Source organism: Coenobita brevimanus, chromosome 21, assembly GCF_032717465.1.
Source record: "Coenobita brevimanus isolate Jiangsu-jjx chromosome 21, ASM3271746v2, whole genome shotgun sequence".
NCBI lineage: Eukaryota > Metazoa > Arthropoda > Malacostraca > Decapoda > Coenobitidae > Coenobita > Coenobita brevimanus.
In genome coordinates, this window is record NC_136974.1 from 5243564 (window position 1) to 5269899 (window position 26336).

At 44.5% G+C, this 26336-nt stretch overlaps 1 protein-coding gene across 1 annotated transcript in view; it reads left to right on the plus strand.

Moving 5' to 3' along the window:
- Positions 1-4898: 4898 nt before the first annotated feature.
- LOC145392089 (uncharacterized) overlaps positions 4899-26336 on the plus strand; it is a 51780-nt gene continuing 30342 nt past the window's right edge. Inside the window, exons 1-3 of the mRNA XM_080266544.1 lie at positions 4899-4953; positions 17614-20068; positions 23465-23557. Of these exons, the coding sequence (XP_080122670.1) occupies positions 4952-4953; positions 17614-20068; positions 23465-23557 (2550 nt within the window). The 5' untranslated portion in view covers positions 4899-4951. The remainder of the gene's footprint in view (positions 4954-17613; positions 20069-23464; positions 23558-26336) is intronic.

Here is a 26336-nt window from a genome sequence, read left to right on the forward strand (position 1 = left end):
TCCCACCTCACCACCCCCCACACCACCGCCGAGCCGCCACCCCACCACCACCCCAGGAAGACACACAGGTGAGGTTAGTGACCTCGGGCAAGAGGGTCATCGGGACATCCCGACCCTGAGCCCCTATTCCTCGCAAGTGCCCCAACCCCAGGCGTTCAGACAACCTGAACTACTGTGCGGGCGGGGTAGTGACCGTCAGACCAGGGGTGGGACTGAAAAGAGGTCAGTCCCAAGTAACACCGTCTTGACGGTCTTGCTACACCCTCTAGGGCAGGAAGAGGCCCAAGGGCAGGAAGAGGCCCAAGGCTACGGCCTTACAAGAGAGATAGACACAGGCTACGGCCTGACAAAGTGTGTAAAGGGGAAGGTGACCCCAGGCTCTGGCCTTAACACGCTGAGGAGAGAGAGTTGCCTGTGTGCATCCCTCTCCAGTTGTACCTTGGCTACGGCCAGAATACGGTCCAGGGTAGATAGACCCTGCTACCGTACGTGTAGCGCCACCCAATTACGGAAGCGGCGACTCGGGGCCGGCCTCTCGCCGGAGCAGACGGGTGATCCCGTTTCTCCGCTAGTCGTTTCCCGTACGGGCGGACACTCAGTTACGACTGGGGCACGTACCAGGGTGGAGAATTCCCTGACGGTAGGATCTGTCCGTATTGGAGAGAGTGTGGTCCTCACGCCCCTCACTCTGGCTTGTTCCCTACTGCGGGAGGAACACCACACTGACGGCCGCTTGCCTCGGCGAAAGGGCGACCCCGATCACCCTACTGGTGTCCCTCGCACGCCGGACAAGTTCACGGCACCAGCCAAAGTCCATACTAGGGGAAGTGGAGCCCCACCTCAGCCCAATGAACACACTCAGGGAACCACGAAGAGCGTGAGTCTCCCTCAAGCCTCTTTCCCTCCGGGGAGCCCTTCGTCGCCATCCAGGCTTCTTGGCCAAGCGGAGGCGTTAGAGTGGTGGCAAGGCCCGATTGCGGAGTTACCGCCCACACCCGGACGCTCCTTAGCCCTGTTGGAGCCCTACAGGAGTCGCTGCCGCAGCCCAGCCCTGACGGCGCCTCTCCCCCTGAGCACCTGCAGACCCCGGACGCCCAGGCCTTCCACCACGGTCCCCGACGACGGCGACCTAGGCTCCCTCACGCCCCGGCAGAAGAAGAAGCAGGCCCGAATCCTCCGCCTGTTCGGTCCTAGTCCCGAGGCCCCCCGATCAGGTCAAGCCCTCCGGACTACGAGGTCCCCTTGCACCCCACCAACACGGCCCTAGGAAGGAGCCGCCTCAGGCCGAGGCCCTAAACAAGAGAGCCTCCCTGACAGTAAGTGTTAGTGACCCAACTACCAAAGAAACACGGGTAGAACAGTGAAAGTGACAGCAACCCCTAATACAGTGATAGTGATCCAAAGCACAGTGGCAGTGACAAATAGAAGTTATGTTAAACAGTGATATCAGGGTAAGTCGTGCTTGAACATTAAACAGTTCAGTTCCCCCTCTCAGTAAGGAAGCGGGGAGTTTTCTGTGGAATCAAAGGTAGGTGTGTGAGCGAGCCGGAAGGTTAGTGAAGTGCTTCCCTGCGACTAGGTGACGGTGTCGGATGTCGCCACACGCACCCTACCTTTGTTATAGTACCATATCCCCCACAGACTCCCAATCACAGTGAATATAAGTGAGACTCCTCCTTTTATTAATATCCACCAGTGACACGACCAGTGTTCTCGATTGACCATTGCAGTGAAGTGATAACTCTCCTCAATAATAGTCACCCATATCCCTGACTGCCCTGTGCCCTGTGCAAAAGTAGATTGGATCCAATTATAAGTGTATTATTGTATCTCTGTGTTATTGTGTATCAAATATTGTGTATGTAGCACTGTAAGGAATAGAATTTAAGCAATAGATGTGATTTGGTGTACTGTCTCTTTTTATGCCCTGTTCCTTTGTTAGTGCATTACATCCGGTCTAGCCAAAGGACCCCGTCCCAGTGCTCGTGTTTTTACGACGAGAAGTCGCCCTAAAAACACAGCATTACAACAAGGAATAAAGAATTAGCCTTTAATACACTAGACAAAATGGCACACACAGTAAGTTACTATTCACTTGTACAGGGATATTTAGTATAGATATTACAGTACCCGAATAATATACTTTGGCAGAGATGGCGTTTAATTCACTGAGTCTGTTTCACTGTGGGGGGACGGGATCAGGAGTGGGGGAAACGAATAGTACCATAAGTGGGTAGAATGCGGGTCGCGTCACTCGCGGGAGTTACTTAGTCCCAGTAGCGCTGAATCACAGGTTTCTAATGAGCCCCGCGCGCACCTGCTCTAACCCACGTTTTCTTTACGCCCTCCTGTATACGGTCTTTTCTGTTCTGCCAAGTACCGGGTCACTGTACACTGAATGGGTCTATAGTTATTTCTTTTCATTCGGGCCGTACTTTATTCTCTCTCACCATACACTAATGTGGTGATTGTTCACTGTATCATGGTCACTATGTACCTGTATTTCCTTTGGGTATCACTGCGCGTCCTGGGCGTGAGAGAGAGGCCCTACGGGGAGCCCTCTTGAAGGGGGCAGTGCATTGTCTGTAGGGGCGTCACTGCCCGGGTGGTAGTCGTCGTCGGGGTGCAGGGAGGCCCTTCACTCTGGGCGCCTCAACCTGAGAGGCGGCCCTCACACTGGGGCCGTGTCGGTGGGGTGAAGGGAAGCCCTCCGGTCTGGGGGCCTCGACCTGTAGTCGTCGTCGGGGTGCAGGGAGGCCCTTCACTCTGGGGGCCTCAACCTGAGAGGGGCCCTCACACTGGGGCCGCATCGATGGGGTGCAGGCAGGCCCTCCGGTCTGGGGGCCTCGACCTGTGGAGTGGCCCTTGGGGCTGGGGCCAAACAGCTGCAGGAGGCGGGCCTGGTGCCTCTGGCTCCTGGGAGAGAGAGAGAGCCTGGGTGGTCTGGGCCTGGGGGCTGCTGGCCAGACCTGGGATTCCGGGGACTGCGGCTGCTTGCAGGAAGGAGCGCTGTCAGGGTTGGACTGCGGCGTCGCCTCCGTCAGGTGTCCGTCAGGGACAAGGACCTCCCAGGGGTAAGTGGTAGGGTTTGGACTGGGCCACGCCACCACTCCGCCAGCACCTCTGGGGAATCGCTCCGGTGGGGAGACAAAGGGCGTCCCACGCAGCCGAGAGGAAAGGGGTCGGCCGCGCAAGGGACCTCCTGCTCCGGGGGAGCCTTTGGAGTCACGAATGAAGGGTGTACGGTGGCCAAGCCCTCCCCGTCACGTACGGTGGCTGTGAACGCGGTTCCATGACTCCTAGGGCTCGCAGCTGAAGGGCGTACGGTGGCCGCTCCTTCCCCGTCACGTACGGTGGCCGTGAATGTGGTGCTGCTCCCGAAGAAGGAAGAGGCAGGAGAGGGGTGCACAAGGGCAGCGCCCTCTCCGGTGCATGTTGAGGCCGTAGCCGAGGATCTGCTTACCCTGTCACGCACTAAGGCCGTAGCCATATGCCTGCCCACCTGCTGGGAAGTAACTGAAGGGCCTACGGTGGCCGCTCCTTCCCCGTCACGTACGGTGGCCGTGAACGCGGTGTTACTCCCACAGGAGGAAAAGGCAGGAGAGGGGTGCACGGGGGCAGCGCCCTCTCCAGTACGTGCTAAGGCCGTAGCCAAGGGTCCCCTTACCCTCTCACGCACTAAGGCCGTAGCCGTGGGCCTGCCTACCCTTCGGGAAGTAACTGAGGCGTTACTCCCGTAGGAGGTAATAGTGGATGAGGGGCGTACGGTGGCCGCTCCCTCCCCGTCACGTACGGTGGCCGTGAACGCGGTTCCTCTATTCCTCTCTCTGCCAGTCGGGGCGCATTCAATAACTAACGCCCCGAGGCCGTCCCCAGAGGTGGCTGTGACTGAGGGGCGTACGGTGGCCGCTCCCTCCCCCTTCACGTACGGTGGCCGTGATGGCGGTGTCACAGGGGGAAACAACTGAAGGGCGTACGGTGGCCGCTCCTTCCCCGGTACGTACGGTGGCCGTACCGCCGTGTTGCCTGGGACTGACTCTGGATTAGCCCCACCCCGAACCTGCCGAGGGTTGCCCCGCCGGCAGGGTCGTTGCCTTTTGCCGCTCACCTGGTGTTGTGACGGTTGAGGGGAAGAGGGGCTCTGGGAATAGGTGTTCTGGTGACCCTCTTGTCCTGGGTCACTAACCCCCCCGTGGTGTCCTCCTGGGGTGGTGGTGGCTCGGTGGTGGGGTGGGGGGTGGCGGGGTGAGTGGCCCGGCGGCGGCGGGTATTTCAGAACTAATAGTGAATGTGTGTGATACACTGATATAGTAAGTGTGTATGTTAGTAAACTGCTCACTTTCTCAGGATTGAATTTACTATCATCCCCATTGTGAGTTTGAACGTAATAGTAGCAGACAACCTCACACGTTGCAGGGCTACATTTTAGCAACAGCTCCCACGTAATCTAACCGATACACTGGTAACTCACCACATACTACTACATATTAGCGAGTAGTACTAATCAAATAATCTCTACACAGGCAGTGGTTGGATGCTGAAGAAAGTAACTAGGAAAAACTAAATACATAAAAATGATGGGAATAAAAAGCGTGTCGCCATCTGGTTAACTGTTGTAAATGACCTTCCATTCAGCGAGAAGTGCCAAAGTAAACCTATAGTACTCAAGAGAAAATATGCCTAGTATTTAAATACCTCAATAATTACAGTAACAGTAAACGTCAAGAAATCCTAACTCAAAGCGCATTGGATACTTTTCGTAAGATCTTTCGATCGTCTATTCTGAACATCCCACTCGGACTAGCCGTGCATTTGTTTCCTTAACCATAAACATTGCAATGTTTTCCTGTCAGTCTTTACTCAATGTTTGTAGAAGTAGCGGTGCTCAATGAAGGAAATTACATAGTAGGACAGTGTAAGCACCTCGGGGACACGGGAGAACCAGCTTGTCATGTGAGTACGTCTAAATACCAAAGAATTGTTGAAATTTTGCATAAATCTATGTAAATAGATCATAGTAGCTTCTTACCTGTGTATTTGCCGTAACATTAAATTATTTTGAGTTTTAGTTGTCGGGGTAGATGAAATGATTGCTCTTGTGTTTATAGTTTGGGACAAAATGTAGGGCTCCCATTCCCCGATGATGAAAAGTTTATGATTAAATTTCTTAATAATTTAACGGCAAGGTAAGTAATTTATGACACCTAAATTCTGCCTGAATAATTGATATTAAGGATAGGACTAACAAAGTGTTGCATTTGCGGTTAAGTTAGGTCCAAAAAAGCTTAGTTTGCTTGTTAAATTAATGGTTTCATAATGAATATCTTCAAAATTATTCATTTCTGCAACTGTTTAAGCCTGGCACTTTGATAGTAAGGGCGTACTTTATTGTATCATTCATATCATATATATGGCTCCAACATGCAAGCATGCGTCGGCCTTGGTCACAGTTATCATCCTCCAGCCCCTCCACATACCCAGACCAGTTCAATATATCTGTCCTCATCACAGCATCAATACACTCCAGTTCTGTCCTTCCTCTCAACTCTTCAATCGTAAACCTAGTCCCCCCTCCCCCAATCCTTGCATTCAAGGATGCACTACACATCCCTTTAATCATTGTCATTTCTGTATGTTTGAGCCTCTTCCATTACTGTCCAGGTCTCATTACCATACAGTATTACATTTTAACATCCCACATACAAAGAGCCCATAGCATGGAGGGAGAGCCCTCCCAGTATCAGGAGAGGCAGCAGCCTCCTGAACTTCCTCCAACCACCCCCCACCCTAGCCACAGAGCTAGCTAGAAGAAAAAATGCAGTCCTGTGTTGCATGAGAGTGAACTCTCCTGGATTCTCATCTATGGTAAGCTCATAGAGGTTAGTTTAAATTATTCTGTAATATTACAGAAGCCACAATGCAATTTTTTTTTTTTTTTTTTTCACATCACTAAATGGCTATGCAGTATTTACGTCCATTTGTATTGAAAATACAGCCCACAATGACTGGGTTTCAACCAATCACAGTTTGGCAATGTACTTGATTGTGGGTGAATTAGTTTGATTTTGATATCCCGTTCATTTGGAAATAACTGATGTCAGAGTTATCCCTCCTGCTCCTTGATGTTAATGATGGATACCTGTGGGAAGTTGGGGTTTCTTGGTAGGGTATGAGACAGTATTTTGGGTCAGCAAAGCTTGTATGATGTAGGTGGTATGGTAAGCTGCTAGGTTCTGTCAAGAGTTTTTATGATGGTAGTGAAGCATGCGTAAGGGTAAATGGGCATCTGAGTTAATGGTTCATGGTCAGTGTGGCATGCGACAAGGTAGTATGATGTCTCCATGGTTGTTCAATAGACAGTATATATGGATGGGATGATGAGAGAAGTAAAAACGCGAGTAATGGAGAGAGAGATGGCATTTGTAATGAATGGTGATAGATGGAGTATCTCAAATATGTTGTATGCTGATGATGCAGTGCTACCGTACTTGCAAATATATACTGGACAAGAACTTGATGGACTAGTGCAGAGTTTTGCTGATGTCTATGAGCGCTGTGCCTTGAGAGTAAATGTAGAAAAGAGTAAAATGATGGTAATTGAGAGAGAAGGTGACACCCAGTGTGATGTTATAGTGAATAGAGATAGACTGGAATTGGTGAGAGAGTTCAAGTACCTGGGTACAGTTACAGAAAAAAGAGGAAAATGTGCAAAAGAAGTGGAAAGTAGAGTGACACAAGGAAGGAACATAGTTGGTGCTATGAAGGCCTTGATAAGAAAAAGAGGATCGAGTGTTGCAGCTTGCAGAGGATTACGTGAAGGAGTGTTAGTGCCATCTTTAACATATGGGTGTGACATGAAAATGAAAAGTCAAGAGTGAAAGCAGTGGAAATGGGACTGCTGAGGAATGTATGGGGAGTACAGAGAGTGGATAGTATATGAAATACTGTATAGTAATGTGATTCATGAAAGAGGTGGAGTGAGAAAGTCTGTCGACACCAGAATCGAAGAGAGTGTACCAAGATGGTATGATCATGTGGAGAGAATGGATAACAATAGAGTGGTGAAAAAGGTATAGCTGAGCAAATCTGAAGGAGGGAGGAAGCAAGGTAGCTAGGCCAAGGAGAAGGTCGAGGGATGTGGTGGATGAGTGTGTGAGGGAGAGAGGTATGGAAGTCAGTGAGGCTATTGAGCTGGCTGTATGAATGTTGTGAGTGGAAGTGCATGATCAGGGATATGGTGCCCCTCTTTAACTTAACAGCATTCGGACTGACTCTGTTGGATACGTTTATGTGAAGATGCAGAATGTGGTGAAAGTTTTTTGGCTATCATATAGAGCCAGGATTCCAGGGGGCTTGAATGTTCAGTGAATGGAAGCGTGGCCCATTGGATTAGGCAAACGTGGGCTGTTTGGACATTGCTTCTCCTCACCCTGCCCTAAGGTAGGGAAAGAGGATCCAGATAATGATGAATGATAATGAAAGTAGTTACACTATGGACTCCCCTATTTTGGACTTTTCTCTTTTTCACCAACATATTTTTGTGTTGTGTGAGTGGATTTGATATTGCAAGTTGTCAGAAACATTTTTTTAGACATTAAGCTAACTTCATCTAACTTGACTAAGAGCTTATAGCATATTCAGACCACTGCTTCACTGTGTGCAATAAATGGCACCCATCCATAACCAAAAACATCTCGTCTCCTTCTTTACGTATCTTATGGTATGACAGAGGAGGTTATTAAAAAAAAAAAAAAAAAAAAAAAAAAAAAAAAAGTTTCTATCAGCCTGCAGCATCAAATCATCCCAAACAGGATGCAAATGTTTTGGTGAGAAGGAGGAAAACTGCCAGAAAATAGGAGCCTGTAAAGTAAATATTGACCAAATTTAGTTTAGAAGCATTTTCTGTGTAAATATGAAGATTTGCCAGATGTAACAGCACCCTAACTTAACCAAAGAACCTACCGACTTGGGCATCTTTTGGTCCTAGTCTGGACTTAATATGCATAGTTCCCTGTTCCTAATAATGAATTTTGCCTATTACGCCTTAGCATTGTTTTGTATGTTACCAGTATGTACGGTCATAGCCGGGCACTTCTGCAAACCGCGAATTCCACATTTGCGAAAGCATGATTTCGTTTGCAGATTTGTGTTTGCAACAAATTTTATGCAAATTTGCAGTTTTGCGTTTGCGGAAGTGCTTCCACGAGTGCAAAACTGCCCGCAAACCAGCCTGACCTCTGAGAACTTTGAGTGGTTTGTTTTTATGAAGGGCAACATGGACCTGCACAGTATGGAGTTGTTTCAGTTGTTGGACGAGTCTGACTGTGACTAAGGAGTGAGGATTGAGGTTAGAGCCGAGGAATAGAAGTGGACTGGTGTGTCAACTTGTGAAGTGTAATAATTTAATTCATTTATCAAGAATAGTGAATGATTTAGCTATCCTTGTTTTGTAGGAAAAACAGTCTAATATACTAATACAGTCAAATAATACTGTACAGTACGGTAATACCCCGATATACGATACCCCTAGATGCGATAGGTACCTTGGCTTAACGATGGGGGTATAAATACCACTGTACCCCACCTAACGATTGCCAAACCCCAATTTAATGATGGATTTTGATTATTTAACCAATTTTGATGATAATTTAGACTAAAATTGCGTGTTTAGGTTGATTTATAAACAGTTTTTACTTAGATTAATTTGTTTTTGACATAGGTGTGGTGAACATTGTTATTTTGGGGTACAGTGTACTAAGTTTGATTTTTTTCCAGACATATCTGATGAATTTCAGATTTTATTTGCTGGCTTTAGTGAGTTATTTACAGGTATTAGGCCTACGTTAGCATCTTTTACAGCTCTTAGGCCATTTAGATTGGCTTTAAATTTGTTTTTGGGCTCATATGGTTGGGCTTTGGACTTGGTTGGGGGAAACCCAAGGCTGAAAAACGCATCCCAGTACTTTACATGTTATAACTACCCCGATGTACGATACCCCGCCTAACAATGGGTTTGTACCTAACCAGGTGCATCATTAAACCAAAGTATACCTGTATTTAACCCTTTTTCTCTGTGAAACCACGATAGTGGCTTCCCCAGCAGACTCCATGATGCCACGAACATGGCTGCCTTCAAATGTCCCGCTCATGTGAGAATGGGAAGTTTATTTTGGTTGAGGCTAGACATCACACATCGAGGCTTATGATTGGCCCATTGTTTCCCATTCTCTCTGTAGCTATCCAATGATGTCCCAGCTTTTATTATAGAGTCAAATAGAAAGCAGTAGTAGTAGTAGTTGTTCCCTAGGCAGTCTGGCCGAACAGCCCCGAGTCCCTTAGGAAGGCCATGGCCAAGACCGGGCTTTCCCACAGAGCTCTCAAAGAGTGTATGTTGTGTTGTTGGCATAGGTGATTGTATGCAATGCAGTTTTCCATAATGTGTTTCCTTCCATCCCTTTGTACTGGGGAATGATTGTACTTGACTTCCAATCCTATGGGACTTTACCTTCCTCCCAGGCCAATCTCTGCTTCTTCCATGTCCATTCTACTACGATCTCTTCCCCATGCTTCATCATTTCACCACACACTCCATCAATTCCTCGGGCTTTCCCTGTTTTGACCTTCTTCATTGCAGCCACTTCTTCCATCTATACTGATCTCTTCCTCCCTTCTCACCTCTCTCCTTCTCCCAACCATTCCCCAGCCACTTTTGAGTAAGTAAAGCTAAATAAGTAACACTTGTTCATGAAGTTGTTTTAGCAGTTCTTGTTCAGAACATCTTTGTTGGCTGTTTCAGTGCCATTTCGAGTGCTACCTTAAGTGCAGTAAAGAAACTTTTTTTTTTTATTTTTATTTTTATTTTTTTTTTAACAGCAGCTTAAAGGAAATGTTATTTGTAATTATTTCTCAGCATCTTTGTATGTGGTTCTTTCACATCGGATGGCATGTCGATGTGTCACTAAGGAAATGTCTGTAGCCATCAGATGGCACATATACGTATTCTGGACTTTTAATATAGTGAACTCTCACATTTGGCAAGTTTTTATGTGGCGAATTCACTTTTGGCGATGGGATGGGATTGTACAGAACACTCTAATTTGGCGACAGAAATCTCACATTTGGCGAGTTGTTTATAATAAAAATATGTTTTTTGCCGATTAATTTCAACAGTTTTTTTATTAATCTGAATTAATTTCAACAAAACTTTGTTTGTATTGTGAAATTCAAGTCTCATCTTCTCAAACCTTTTGAAGTAGCCAGATTGTGCTACAAGTAGCGAATTGGGCTACTTTTGGAAGCCTTGTGCTACTAAATTTTGAATTTTGCAATATATATATATATATATATATATATATATATATATATACATTGTATATAGCATCATCCACTCACTTGATGTAGTGCTGCCTACTTCCTTAGCTTATATCATTCTTTTTCTGTACCTGCCCTCCTCTCTTCCTATTTCTCCTATCTTTCCTGTCACTTCTTATTCCTTTTCTTTCCTTTACAGGTGGCCTTACATTGAGTGACAAGCCAAATGGTTTCCTGTAAGCCAAGAAACCATTTACAATGCTGGGTGGTAACCATATAACGAAACCATACGTGCTCCCTACGTGTCAACAAGTGGGTTGGTGGAGGGTTGGTGCCCCTCCCTGTAAAACAACTAACTCATTGTCAAATGGCCACCCTTTGCGGGATTATGGTGTCTGGCAATAGATAGATAGATATATATATATGCTATACATATTTATGTTGGGCTACTTTATACCGAAATTCGCTACTTTTGAGGCCTGTTTCCGCTACTTTTGGTCACAAGACTCTGGCAACCCTGGTTCCAAGACATCTTTGTTTACCCGTCACTGCCAGCCACCATCGCATGCGGTACACTTCTTCCAACCACCATCACGTGTGCAGCATTTTATTGTGTTTTATTGTGATTCCTACCAGTGCTGAGGACTTGAGAACACATAATGGCTGATGAAACACACAAATGTGGAATGGGTGACCTTGGCAGACCACCACCTAAGGCATCCAAGCACCATACACCACATGTACATAAAGCCCGTTATTTTATTTTCTTATGAGAGTTTTACGGTTTTGTATTGTTTCTTAGCTAAAATAAATTAAATTGAATCATGTTATGTGTGTTTATCAGATGATTTACACCCAGGAACGTTATAATATAGGTGGAAAATCAGTCCAGTCATGCATTCCCAGAACCAGTTTATTTTTTTCCCATTAGTTATTCAGTTCAGATTTGGCGAATTCCAGTTTGACGAGTTTTTTTTCGCACCTACTACTCTCCAAATGTGAGAGTTCACTGTATTTGCACACCAGTAATGGGGACCCAATTATGGTTCAGTATCAGGAGGTGGCAAGACTGAGGAGTTGCCATTGCAAGAGGACTATTTTATTGTCTATTATTTTCGTCATGTATGAGAAATATGTTGAGGCATGCCATACAAGACTTTTTGCTGCTGTGGGATCTTACTTGGATCTGATGGAAGCGATGTCTGATGACTCAGATTATGTTGTCTGATGAAAATGGGAGTGAGAATGTAAGTACAGTACCCTCGCATCCAACACGCGTTAGTCCAGCACGATTCGGGTCCAGCACGGAGAGCAATTAATTGGTATTATTTAATACGATTTAATTACTGCAACACGAGTGTGTTAGCATAACACGCACAGAGCTCCGAGAAGTGGGCGAAATCTGTAGAGTTCTCTCTAGCATGATCACCCCCGGTCCAACACGGTCATACTGGACATTCCCATGATGATGATAGCCAATGAAAACTTCTGATCAAGTAGCCTTTCCCGCCCGCTATCGTGACGTGATCGTGATGCCGCCCAATTAAAAACGCTTCTGGTGTCACGTAATGTTTTGTTTAAATTTCTCCCGCCACAGCGCCACTCAGTCGCATAATTGCATTGGAAGGTGCTTTTTTCTTGCTGCAATTTCTGCCCTTGTTACTGCATTTTACCCTGCTCACGATGCCTAGGAAGCCTTCTGAGAGCCCCAAGAAGCGTCGGCACCTCCCTCAGGCCACCAAGCTAGAAAGCATCGAGAGGAAGAAGAAAGGGGAGAGGAAAGTTGACATTGCCAAGGCCTACGACATGAATGAAGCCAACGTGATCATAATAAAAAACTAAGACAAGATCCTGGCAGCCGAAGGCTATCACACTGCACTTCATACCAGGTTTGCTGAGGATACAATGGTAAATCGGAACGGTAACGTGGTAAAATTGCCGACGATACCACGGGCATTTGGAATTCATCTGGATGGATTCCTGCTGAGGATATGACGGGCAAAACAGTGGGACCAAAACCCAGGCGACTCGACAGAGAATGTATCGTACTACAGCATTGAACATTTAGCCTGACACTGAATACATATTAATATTTTAGAATAAATGTCAATAGATTTGAAACCCTTCTCATCGGCGTGCGTACCAGTTTATAAACAAAGTTGCTTCTCCTTTATCTCTACTGAGTCAGTGACAGCGATCACTTTCCACAGTCACGAGACGGGGCTCTGGCAACAGTGTAAGAAGCATGCACTTTCCCGAGGATTATAGTGCTAGAACAGGCAGAAGCAGGACCTTCCATGGCTGTGGACGAAGATAGTGATTCTGAGTGTGATTTTGAAGGATTTATGAGGGAGGTTGAGGAGGAGCAACAGCCATTGCCCGCTAGTGACCCCAGCAGCCATCCTCCGGGGATGCAGTAGGACTACCTACAGCCTTGGATACCACCTTCCATTCACAGCAAGCCCACCAACACTATCCTAAAAGGTTAGTTATCATTCATAGCACACTACCATTTATTATAATTACAATAGTACCAATATATGTATAGGTATATGGTAGGTATTTAGGGTGACTTTTCCTAGGGTTGCTGACATAATTCATTTTTCCCCATAAGCTCTGTTGTTAGTCCAACACGTGACCCATGCATGACAATATTACCGTTCTGGACGCGAGGGTACTGTACTATAATAAAAGAAAAAAAAGGACAGCTTCAAGTTTATCATTATAATGAATGGGATACGTCTGGCAATGGAGGAGCTCCAACATCACCGGTTTTGACTGCTCACCACACAGATAATTATCAGTTTTTTTTTACATTATGTTAGACATCAATTTGCTCAGGAAATTATAGTCTATTTTTTGGTGTGGAATATTTTATCAAAACAATTATCTTCATGTGTCCCAAACACCCTATGTGTGGGACATCCAGAAAAAAAAAAAAAAAAAAGTGAAAGGGTTAAATACAAGCAATAAGACATGGATTTTGGTTTTCCTGTGTTCATTACCTTAACTCTTGTCCATCACAATGGTGTTTCCCTTCAGTGAAGAACTGACCCATCACTGAGGAGCCTGCAAAATGTCATCAGAAACTGACCATTGAGAGACGAGATAACATCAGCAGTTCAGGTCAAATGAATAAAAAATGGTGGATAACATAATTCAGTATAGAGGTGAAAATGAAGAAGGCATGAAATTCTACAGATTTCAGGTAATATATACTGTACTAAATATCAACATTTTTCATCCAAGGAATGCAGATTTTAAAAACTGCATCCATTTGTCCATATTTTGCATGAGGACAGGGCAAATGCTAATCCTGATTACCAAACCAGGCTTTTTTTTTATAGTTTTCTCATCATAAGTGAATAATGTTCAGTTAACCAGGGGCCTCTTTTTTACTATTTCATGTTTGAACTTCACATATCCACATGCACCTTGCACTAATGCATAGAAATCTTTTATTCTTTTCCATCATTTAGGATTTTTTTATTTCACGTGGCATCCTTAATTAAATACATTCAGTACTTGGTATCTGGTAGGTGGGGGCACCCATCATACACCCACTTAGTGTAATGGTACTATGTTTTTAGGGTAGCTTTACATTGAGTGGCAAGCCAAATTATTTCCTGTAAACCAGGAAAGCATTTACAACGCTGGGTGGTAACCTTACAACCAACCAACATGTGTTCTCTACGTGACAACAGGTGGGTTGGTGAAGGGTTAGTTCCGCCCCCTGGAAATATCTAACTAAAAATACGAACAAGAAGCCTCGGACCAGGGTTGACCAAAAGGTGACGACTAAGGACCGAACAAAGGACATGGTACGGATAGCTGCATGGAATGTAATGGATGCAAATGATGAGGTGAAAGAAAGACAGATTGTCCAGGTGCTTGAGGGTGTGAAAGTATGTGGATTAAGTGAAACTAAGTGGTGAGGTGAGAGTGTGAGAGAATGGGAGTATGGATGGGGTATATGCATGGGAGTAGGTAGAAATGAGAGGACAAAAGGTGTGTGTATTGCTGTGAGTAACAGATGGAAGGAGAGTATAAGAGTGTATGGATCAGTTGGCTCAAGGATTGTGTGGGTAAGATTGAAAGTTGGACTACAAATGTGGGCGATTGTGTGTGTGTGTATGTGCCAACACAAGATCGTACAAGCAGAGTGAGAGAAGAGCTCTGGACAAATGTGCAAGTTTGCATAGAAAAGTTTGAAAGGAATGAGAGAGTGTTTTTGATTGGAGATATGAATGGAAAAGTAGGGAATATGTAGTAGTTGATGAGTTGGGTGTGCCTGCAGAGATGGATGAGAATGGCAGTGCTTCAGTGGACATTTGTGCCAGGAGGGGGTTGGTGGTAGCCAATACCCTCTTCAGGCACAAGATGATCCATAGGTATACATGGCAAGTGGTGAGAAGGGTGGGTGGTGAACTGAATGAATGGAAGGCAGTGATTGATTGTGTGTCTGGATGACAGGATGAGACGGTGTGTAATGGATGCAAGAGTGTATAGAGGTTGGGGAGTGGACTTTCTGACCACTACTTGGTGGTGGTCAGAATCAAAGTCCAAATGAAATGGAGGAATAGTAGAAGGGAAAGACAGGAAGTAGTATTTGCAAGGAGGATGAAAAGGTTACAAGGAGATGGAAAAAAGGCAGAATATAAGAGAGAAGTGGAGGAGTGATTGGGTAAATATGGATTGGAGTAGATGGGGGACGTAGAAGGCATGTGCAAGATATTCACAAAAGAAATCTGTGCAACATGTGAGGTGGTGTATGGGGTGAAGAGAAGACAGAAAGGGGTGCAGGGAACAACATGGTGGAATGAAGAGGTGAGAGAGGCTGTGGCATAAAAGAAGAAAGCATATACTGTAGTGAGTGGATGAGAAATAGGGGCATGGAAGAAGTTGAGAGATGAAAGAGAGAGTTATATGTAGGGAGGAAGAGAGAGGTGAAAAGATTGGTAAGAGAAAGTAAGAAGAGTGGATGAGGAATTTGGAAGGAATTTGAGTGTAAAGTGGAGGGAATGTACGAAAATTTTCTGGAAAGAGGTAAGGAGAGTTAGACAGGGTGCCAAAGAAGTTAGTTGGGGAGTGAAAGATAAAAATGGTAGATTACTAGTGGAGGAGGGAGAAAAAGTGAGCAGATGGAGAGAACACTTTTAAGGAATTGTTGAACATAGAGAATGAAAGTAATGTGAGTATAAGTGGCTGGAGAATGGCTGAGAGAAGGAGGGAGGTGAGAAGAGAGGAAGGAATCAGTAGGATGGAAGTTGTGGAAGCAATGAAGAAAGTTAAAATGGGGAAAGCCCCAGGAATTGATGGAGTGTGTGGTGAGATGCTGAAGCATGGGGGAGAGATAGTAGTAGAATGGATGTGGAAGATGTGCAGATTGGCCTGGGGGAAAGGTAGAGTCCTGGATTATTGGAAGTCAGGTATAATGATTCCCTTGTACAAAGGAAAAGGGGGAAAAAAAAGTGTGTGGTAATCAAAGGGGCATTTGTCTTCATAGTGTAATAGGAAAAGTATATGGTAGGATACTTATTGACAGAGTTCGGGAAATAACAGAGGAATTACTGTATTTGGAGAAAAACAGGGAGGTGTTTGGAAGTGTTGTGTAGATCAGATATGCATACTTAGATCTTTGGTGGAAAAATTTATAGAGAAGGGAAAGAAGTTGTATGCGGCCTTCATGGATTTGGAGAAAGCATATGACAGGATGGATAGATAAGAATTTAAGAATATGTAGAGTAGATGGGAAGTTGTTGAAGGCTGTGAAGAGTATGTATGAGGGTGCTAAGGCTGCAGTGCATGTGGATAGTGAGCTGAGTGAGTTTTTCTGTCTGCTGGTTGGATTGAAGCAAGGATGTGTCAAGTCTCCGTGGTTGTTCAGTCTGTATATGGATGGGGTTATAAACGAGATACAAGGTAGGGCAGTGGATGTTGAAGCAGCCCTAGTGAGAGAGGGCAGTGTTTGGAAACTCCTTGTACTGTTGTTTGCAGATGATACTGTGTTGTTAAGTGAAGATGAAGGGGAGCTGCAAGGCTTGGTGGATGAGTTTGAGAGTGTGTAAGAAACGGAATCTAAAGATGAATGTAAGGAAGAGTAAAGTTATGGTGTTTGAGAGAAGTGAAGTCAGTGAGTGTACAGTGAGGTTGGATGAGGAAGAAACGGAAAATATGAGTGCTTTTAAGTGCTTGGATAGTGTGATGAGTAAGGATGGAAGTTTAGAGGGTGAAGTGCTTGAAAGGGTACAGCAAGGAAGAAGGGTGGCTGGTTCCTTGAAAGCAGTGATAAGAAACAGGGAAGTGAGCATGGAAGTGAAAAAGTTACTACATGACAGTATTGTGATACCAACTCTAACATATGGAAGTGAAGCTTGGACGTTGTTGGAAGGACACAAGTCAAGAGTGAGAGCAGTGGAAATGAGTTATTTGAGAGGAGCATGTGGGGTCACGTGGAGAGACAGACTGACAAATGAGGAAGGGAAGGAGCATTGTGGTGTGGATGTGGATGTGATAGGAAATGTTAGGAGAAACACACTGAGGTGGTTTGGCCATGTGGAGAGGATGGAGAGTGAGAGACTGACAAAGAGAGTGTATGTGAGTGAGGTGGAGGGGGGGAGAGGGAGGGGGAGGCCAAGGATGAGATGGAAGGATGGAGTAGAGAGGTATATGAGAGAGGGAAGTGTGAGCTGGGAGCTTGGCAATGAAATGGCGGGGGACAGGGCGACACGGAGGCGATTTGTTTGTGGCCACCCATCACGGGATTAAGGCGTCTGGCAATAGACAGATAGATAGATCGACTTGGTATTTTTGTGCTTTGCTGACCATTCTCACCTCTAACATTTCACAGAGCTTACCTAACTTCACAGGGCCCTTTCTAGATGTAGACCCCAGTTTCAAGGATTTTGTTTCCATTATTAGTTAGATCATTGGGGGACAATAATCCCATTCCCATTTACAGTATGTCTTCATTATTGATCGCCCTGTGTTTTTTTTTGCCTCTAAGGCTACAATAAATTATAGAATGTATGCTCATTAAAGTTTCAGAAGCTACCTGTCAAGGTGATTTGCTAGTTCCCCTAATTTACAACACCAGTTTAGCAGTATGGAAAAAGTTTTAGTAGTTGGGAACATAACTTTGACCAACAGTGAGGACTTCTATTTTCACCTTTAATAACTCACAGGAAATGACAGTTTATGTTGGTAGTATTTTTCCATATTTATCCCCACATATTTATAAAGTACTGCAGTGTCATGATACAGAGATGCAGAATGGTTAAGTGTATTTAATTTGTTGTGCAGGTACCAGGACTCTGGTGGGGTGGAGGATGGGGAATACCACATCATGTACGGCCCTTATGGCTCCCTCAAACTGGGCCCGGACCCTGCCTCTCCAACCATCAAGCTGGCTGCTGTGGTCCAGGATGATCAGGGTACCTTGGCGGCTACTGGCTCTCTTGGCACCGTTACACTCTCTGCTGGTGAAGCTTTGGTTTCATCTGCACTGGCTGATAGTTCATTGGCTGTCTCCTCTGCTGCCCTCACCTCCACATCTCTCAACGAGCATCTGGCAGTTTCTTCACAAGTACGCAGTAATCCTAATCCTGGTTCGTCTATTATGACCATCAGTGCTGTGCAAGGAGAAGCCAGTTTAGGAGATACAGACTTGGATGATGACCCTCTTGCTGTGGCTACTCTTGCATCTGACCAGAGTCACAGTGCTCAAGTGGACATGAACCAGATAGTGAGCACCAGTGGCCAGGCAGTGTTAGATGGAGGACAGCTGGTCACATCCTCCTCCATTGATGCTGTGGTGACATCTGTATTTGCCTCTGATTGTGTGGGTATGAGTGTGAGTGGGACTGGACGTAAACTTCCCCCACAACAGGTATTTGTCAAACTTCTTGGAGATGATTCACATGTCCTGGATATGGTGCAAATAATAGCTGAGCAGGATGTGGATAGTGGCCCTAATGGTTTTAATATACTAACTAGGAATGGTACTATTGTACAGAAGCTCACTGAAGGTGGAATAATTAGTGATGTGAGTGAGGAACAGTACCAGTCTGAGGAGGTGCTAAGGCCAGAGGAGGGTGGTAAGTTAGAGGATGAGGCAGGAAGGCAGTGCAGATTAAAGTGGACATGTGGATATTGCAACCTTGAGTTCCCCAGTTCTGAAGCCTGTGGTAGTCATCAGGAAAAGGACTGCACTGAGAATCCTAACCTTCAGACAACTACTTCACAAGCCACTGTCGATGCCCTAATGTCCCCTCTTAGGTCGTCTGATGAGGCTACCTATGAGCTTAAGCTGGATGGTTCTGGGGGACGGATAGCTAACATTGCCACAGAAGGAGCAACTAGTCAAGAAGAAGACTGTGAAGAAGAAGAACTACTGAATGTTTGGGTTTGTGCAGTTTGTGGATTGGAATTCACAGAATCCAAAGCATTAAATGATCACCTTGTGCATCACACAGTGCATGAACTGGCCTCAGCCCTGTTAAAACTGACTGTACCTCACCAGATAATTAAGAAACAAAGAAAAGTCAGGAGTACAAACACTGAAACAACTGGAGATTTTCCATCAGACCCCCTTCAAACTCTCACAGCTGGTGGTGGACAGCTGAAATGGAGCCAGGATTGCTCTGAGGTTAAATTTACCAAGGTTGAGGAAGGGATAGTAGTGGAAAATCCAGGAGACACCCCACCAAGCACCCCACCCCAGGAGAAATTAAGTCATAGGAACAAAAAGAAGCCAGGACCCAAGGCTCGACCAAAGGAAAAGATTGAAAAGAGGAAATATGTGAGGAAAATAGGGGAGGATGGACAGCCTGCATGCCAACGAGAACACCGTACCCCTCCTGCTGGCCAGGGTAGTCGTGACCCACATACCTGTCAGATCTGCAACAAGGTGTTGAGTTCCCGTGGCAATCTGTCCAAGCATATGGTATTACACAAATCCAAAAAGCCTTTCATATGTAGCATTTGTGGAATGGGGTTCAATGCCAAACGTGACAAGAAGCATCACCATTTACAACACCACACTTCAGAACGGCCAAATAAATGTAGCACTTGTGGGAAGGGATTTGTGGACATCAACTACCTACATGAACACATGATTTTTCACAAGCAAGAGCGACCCTTCTCTTGTGATATATGTGGCAAGGTCTTCCGCACCGCTCGCTGTGTAAAGCGACACAAAAAGAGGCACAGGAAAGATCGCAACTTTACCTGCAGTCTCTGTTTCAGATCCTTTGCCATCAAAGCTGATCTGTCATCACATGACCGGAAAGTTCATCGTGGTGGCAAGAGGCCCCAACCAGGTAGACAACAGCCTGCACCTGTACAACATAATGGGCATCAGCAACAACAACAGCAGCAACAACATGCAAAAACAAAAGAGCCCCCAGAGTTTATTATCCCGGACAAATCACCTCCCCACATAATTAGTGAAGAACAGTTAATTTCAGGTGACCTTGAACCAAGTGGGCACAAAGATACTGGTAACATTTTCTTGACTGACTCGCTGTCTGTACCGGTGCCCATCATTCCTATCACTGCTGCTGAGAGTGGAAGCTGTCCATATGGTATTGCCCTTGCCACTCCACCTGCCACTCAGGGGTCAGGAGGGACAGGGGACACACAGGCCACCTACATCATGATAGAGGGGGCAGACAGGGATGAGGTGACCACATCGCACAACCTCCCTGCCACTCCTGGTCTCATCATGTATACACCCATACCTCCACCTTCACAGCAGGCATGTACCATTGTATTATATACACAATTGCTTTGCAGGCAAACGGAAATTACTATGGTTAGTGTTCCTGAGAAGACTTCAGAAAAAAGGAACTATTAGTAGATGAATAATTATTTTGTGTTTAACAAATGTAGAGATGCATTATTGAAACTGATTGCAGAAAGGGGTGGGCATGCCTCCAAGTTCTAGCAGTAATTTCCAGAGCACATGGGAAGGTCTCCTTATAGTTGCTGACTACACTTTTCAGTGTGGGATGCAAGCACTCTGTCTGTCTATGTGTCTGTCTCTCTTTCTATTTCTCAGTTAATCTACAGTATATCTGTCCATCTATACCCAAATGCTTTTATCCTGGAGGAATAGTTACGGACATATCCTCTGCTGTCAGGCTGCATAAATCTAATAATCATAGGTGTTCTATAAGAAGACCATCAAAGATTGGAGGTTTGTCACACCTTGGCAAACTTAGTTTTAATAGTATGGGTGATAGTTTCATTGTTATTCATACTGTGCACCATTTATGAATGACTCATGTTGCAGGAAAATCTATGTTATATGTTGTGATAGGTGTAGAGCTGGGAGGGGGGGGAGGGGGGATGAATTCCCTCATACAGTTGGGTTAGTAGGGGATATCCTATGTAATCATCCCCTCCTGCAGTTCAATTAATCCTTAAAAGATACGAAGTTAAGTCTTAAAGCTAGTCTAAAAGTACTTAGTCTTAACAGTGAAAAATCTTTTTTTTTTTTTTTTTTTTTTTTACAGGAAAGCTGAAATTGCAGAAAATATAACAATATAAAAAAATGCAAGTTAATGCAAGTTGAACTGACATAGCAAACTAAACTGTTAAAATGAGCCCTAGTGTTTGCTTGTCATTCTTAGAAGTCATTCCCCCCTGGTTATCAGGATAAAACTGGCGGTGTATGTTACGTTATATGAAGGTCATTTTTCCCCTTTATGTCCACAGTAATTACAGTACACAATTACTGTATATTATGAATACAGTCAGAGCCAAGGCTGGGACTCCCAGTGTTAAAAACATTATTGCACATTGAAAATCTCTCTTCCTCCAAAAGCTTCCAGCAACTGTTGGGGAGTAATCAGCTGGGTTTGGCACTTGGTTTTGCTCCGAGTCCATATTAAACATCAGCTGTACCTTGACCAAGCTCATTATAAGGATTTTGTAAGTGGAAGCATCATTTGAATTGATATGACTTTATTTTATTGTCAGTTTGTGTTTCATTGCTTCTTACATAGCTGATTTACCAGTTTCTCCATATTAAATACGTGATTGCTTGCAGAAAGCGGAAATATTTTGGAAGACATTGGCAACATATAGCAAGGACTTTCTGAGTTGCATATAAAGGATTATAATGTAGATTGGGGTGTACTGTACATAATCCAGTTGCTTATCGTTGGGCTATACACAGGTAAAGCTACACTGAGTGACAAGTCAGATGGTTTCCTAGAATCCAGGAGACCTTTTGTGTGTGTGTGTGTGTGTGTGTGTGTGTGTGTGTGTCCAACTCTGAGCATAGCTTCACAGCCTGTTCCCAAGGCCTAGTAGTCCTCCTACATACCATACACCTCTATATGTCACCACTTCGGCGGTAACACCCACCGTTCATATGGAATACATGCTAGGGCTATCTCATACAGGACTGGTGTATTGGTATTAATGGGGGTATTTTTATGACATGTCGGCGGGTCTCCTGGTAGATCAGTAAAGCCTGCTACTATGAAATTCAGATCCTTAAACTGTTCCCTGCCCCAGCAGGGATTTGAACCCAGGTCCATTAGGACTGCAGGCCACCTCTCTACCCTCTGAGCCACTGCATCCTCTGGGTGGTTATCCTATACATTAACTGTATTCCCTGTTGCTGTACATGAAGTAGAAGGGGTTTGGTTGGGGTTAGCATTTCCCCAGACTGGTTGTTGTAGATCTCTGGTAAAAATTCATGGCGCCTTGAAGGGTCCAGTACCTGCCCAGGGTTAGGGAAAATTGGGCTGGTTTGTATGGCCATGTGGAATGCGTGAACCATACATGAGGAGAGTAAGAGTGTGGAAGTGGAAAGAACAGTAGGTATGCCATGATTGCATTATGTTGAGCAAAGATGAAATGGTGTGAAGTGGAGGATTGAGAAGGTGTGAATTAAGGTTGGGTATGAACGCACATGGAAAACGTAAAGAAGGTTGGGTATGAATGCACATGGAAGATGTAAATAAGGTTGGGTATGAATGCACATGGAAGATGTAAAGGAGTTGCTGTGTTGATGAGTAATGAATGACAGAGAGGAATGAAAGATTATGTTTGAGCTTGAGATGTATGTATGTCAAGTTCCAGTTCAACAAGGCAGAAGGTGGTGTTGATTGTTATGTACACACTGTGCAATAATAGGGGTCAGACATAAAAGGGTAGGATCTGGGACTGGTAGGATGGAGTGATAGGACAGATGCCCAGGAGTTATAAAGTGTTCATGGTGGGTGACAGGAATGGGAATGTAGATAATAGTTCTGTGAGTGATGTAATGGGTCATCGTGGAGTACGAGGGGAGAATGATAATGGGAGGCACCTGAAGGACATGTGTAAGTGAAGGAGTTTATGAATGTGTAAATTATATTTTAAGCACAAAGGTACACACAGATATACATGGTACAGAGAGAATGGAGAGAGTGCTGAAAAGAGCTTGACTGACAACGTGCTTGTAGAAAGATGATTGGAAATGTTGTTGATACGAGGGTGGTAAGAGGTCTATCTGATCATATGACTGGTATACAGGCAAGATGGATAAAGAGAGAGAGGAGCAGATAGATTGAAAAACTGAAAGTGGAGAGGCTGAGAAACCAAAAAGTGGCAGATGAAGGTGAAGGCACTGGAGGACTTGGAGTCATTGAACTGGGAGTAACTGGATGTGGACAACTTCTGGAAATGCATGTACAGTGTAGTAAGGAATGCTGAAGCAGTGTGTGGTATCACAAATTTAGCGGCTAATAAGAAAGGCACAGCTTTGTGTGACAGAAGAGGTTGAAAGGGCATTGGAGAAAAGGAGGAAGTGACTAGAGTGGATACAAGAAAGAGATTCAAATGAAGGAAGAAGGGAATACACTGAGAATAAGAAGTGTGCAGGAAGACTAGCAAGGGGAAAAAAGAAGAAGGTAAATGATGATGTAGGAAGAAAAATGAATGCAAATTACTTTGAGAATAGGAAACTGTTCTAGAAAAAAAGGTGCATGAATGTGGAAATAAAGGTAGAAAGTGTGAAAAGTTTGAGGGGAAAAAATTGGAAGAATACTGTCAGATGGAGTTAATGAACAGATGGAAAGAATACTTTGAATGGCTGATGAATGGGAATGTTGTGACTAGAGCAGCTGTAAACATGATTGGTTTGGGTGTTGTGCAGAGGAGAAATGTAGTTCCAGGCAGTGTGACATTGGCAGATGTGAAGAATGCTGTGAAACAGCTGAGGAATGGGAAGGCAGCAGGTGTTGAGGAGGTATATGCAGAATTGATTTAGAGCAGTGCAGAGAGTGGAATAAAGTATTTCAGATAGTGGAATAAAGTGTTTGTTAGAGTTATGTAAGAAAGTGTGGGTGAGTGAAACAGTACCACTGGAGTGGAAAAAGACTGTGATTGTACCTCTGTACATGAGTAAAGGTGAGTGAAGTGAGTGTAAAAACTTTGTTGTAGGAGAGGTATATGGAAAAATTGTAAAAAAAAAAAAAAAATTAAAGGATATATCAGAATGCCTTGTGAGTGATGAACAAGGTAGCTGTAGGAGTGGTAGAGGATGTGTGGATCAAATATTTCTGTGAGACAGATATTGGAGAAGTCTTGTAAAAAGGGCATTAAGGTGTTTATGGCGTTTATGGATCTGGAAAAAGCATATGACAAGTTGAGCAGAGAAGGATTATGGAAGGTTTTGATGTGAATGTTTAGCTGTTAAATGCCATTAAAAGTTATGATGTTAGTGAAGCATTAAAAAAAGTAGATGGGCATTTAACCCGCCCTGTCTCGACCGATTTTCCACCACTGACTCCCCCCAATCCCGACCAATTTTGGAAAAAAAAATTTTTGGCTCAAACCTCCGCTTTTGGTGAGAGACCGAAAATTCATAGAGAAATCGCTCACCTGAGGTTTAAAATACTGAATACAGGTAGCAGTACGCCTTACTTTACTGGGTTTTCTATCAGGCTGGCTCAAAGAAAACGAGTTCTATGGGAGGGTAACTATTCCACACCTCATAAACGGTATTTGTTTATTAGGTACGAATTTACATGTAGTACGAGAGTATATTGGTTTTCACACAGTAATATAGGCAATATAAGTATTGTTTCACTCACCAAACACATCAACATACCTGACCTTTTTTGCCGACATTACCTGATCATCATTTCTGACAGTTTCTTCCTCTAATGCTATGTAAACTTTGTCCTCCACATTTTTATCGATTGGGGAATCACTCTGGCCTTGAATTTCGTACTGTGGCACGACATGTCTTTATTGGCCAGGTCGCTGGTAACAGGTGAACTGCCGAGACAATGGCGTGCAGGGAGGGGGGGAGGTCATGCAGGGTAAGGCATTGTCCCTGCCTGGCATCTTGTTGAGGAAGGTGTCCTGTGTATACCTACCAAAAATCACATGTGAAATTTGAAAAATGTGCTAATGACAGACCTTGAAATTGATGCGCTTTTACATACGTCAATGGGACTGACAGTGACAAAACCTTCGGACGTACAGTATATATATGTCAACAGGACGCTGCGGGTTAAGTAAATGGTTTAAGATCAGTGTTGGAGTGTTAAGTAAATGGTTTAAGATCAGTGTTGGAGTGAGACAAAGTTGTGCAATGTCCCCTTTGCTGTTCAATGTATACTGTACACGTATATGGATGGGGTTATGAGAGAGATAAAAACATGAATCAAGGAGAGAGGGATAGCATTGGTAATGAATGGTGAAGGGTGGAGTATCTCAAGTCTGATGTATGCAGGTAATGCAGTGCTGCTAGCAAATAATAGGCAAAAGCTTGATAGACTGGTATAGAGTTTTGTGGATTGTGCCTTAACCCGCAGCGTCCCATTGATGTATATATACGTCTGAACGTTTTGTCACTGTGACTCCCGTTGATGTATATAAACGCGCATCAATTGCAAGGTCTGTCATTTGCACATTTTTCGAATTTTGCACTTGATTTTTGGTACATATACACGGAACACCTTCCTCTACAAGATGCCAGGCAGGGACAATGTCTTACCCTGCATGACCTCTGCCCCCCCCCCCCGTACACCATTGTCTCGGCAATTCACCTGTTACCAGTGACCTGGACAGTAAAGACATGTCGTGTCACGGTACAAAATTCAAGGCCAGAGTGATTCCCCAATTGATGACAATGTGGAGGACAAAGTTTACATAGCATTAGAGGAAGAAACAGTCAGAAATGATGATCAGGTAATGTCGCCAAAAAAGGTCGGGTATGTTGATGTGTTGTGGCAGGTGGTGGTGACCATCATCCACTCACTTGATGTAATGCTGCCTACTTCTTCCTTAGCCTTTATCATTCTTTTTCTGTGCCTGCCCTCCTCTCTTCCTATTTCTCCCATCTTTCCTGTCGCTTCATATTGCTTTTCTTTCCCTTACAGGTTGCTTTACATCGAGTGACAAGCCAAATGGTTTCATGTAAGCCAAGAAACCATTTACAACGCAGGGTGGTAACCATATAACCAAGCCATATGTGCTCCCTACGTGTCAACAAGTGGGTTGGTGGAGGGTTAGTGCCCCTCCCCGTAAAACAAATAACTCAAAGTCAAATGACCATCCCTTACGGGATTATGGCATCTGGCAATAAATAGATAAATAGATAGATGTTGATATGTTTGGTGAGTGAAACAATGCCCGCCCATATTACTGTGTGAAAACCAAGGTTCTCTCATACTACATATAAATTCATACCAAATAAATAAATAAATACCGTTTATGAGTGGTGTGGAATAGTTACACTCCCATAGAACTCGTTTTCTTTGGAGGCAGCCTGATAGAAAACCCAGTAAGGTAAGGGGCACTGCTACCTGTATCCAGTATTTTAAACCTCAGTTGAGAGATTTCTCTATGAATTTTTGATGTTTCTCACCAAAAGCGGAGGTTTGAGGCAAAAAATTTTTTTTCCAAAATTGGTTGGGATTGGGGGGAGTCAGTGGTGGAAAATCGGTCAGGACAGGGCGGGTTAAATGTAGATAAGAGTAAAGTGATGGGTGTTGAAAGAGAAGGTGACCCTCAGT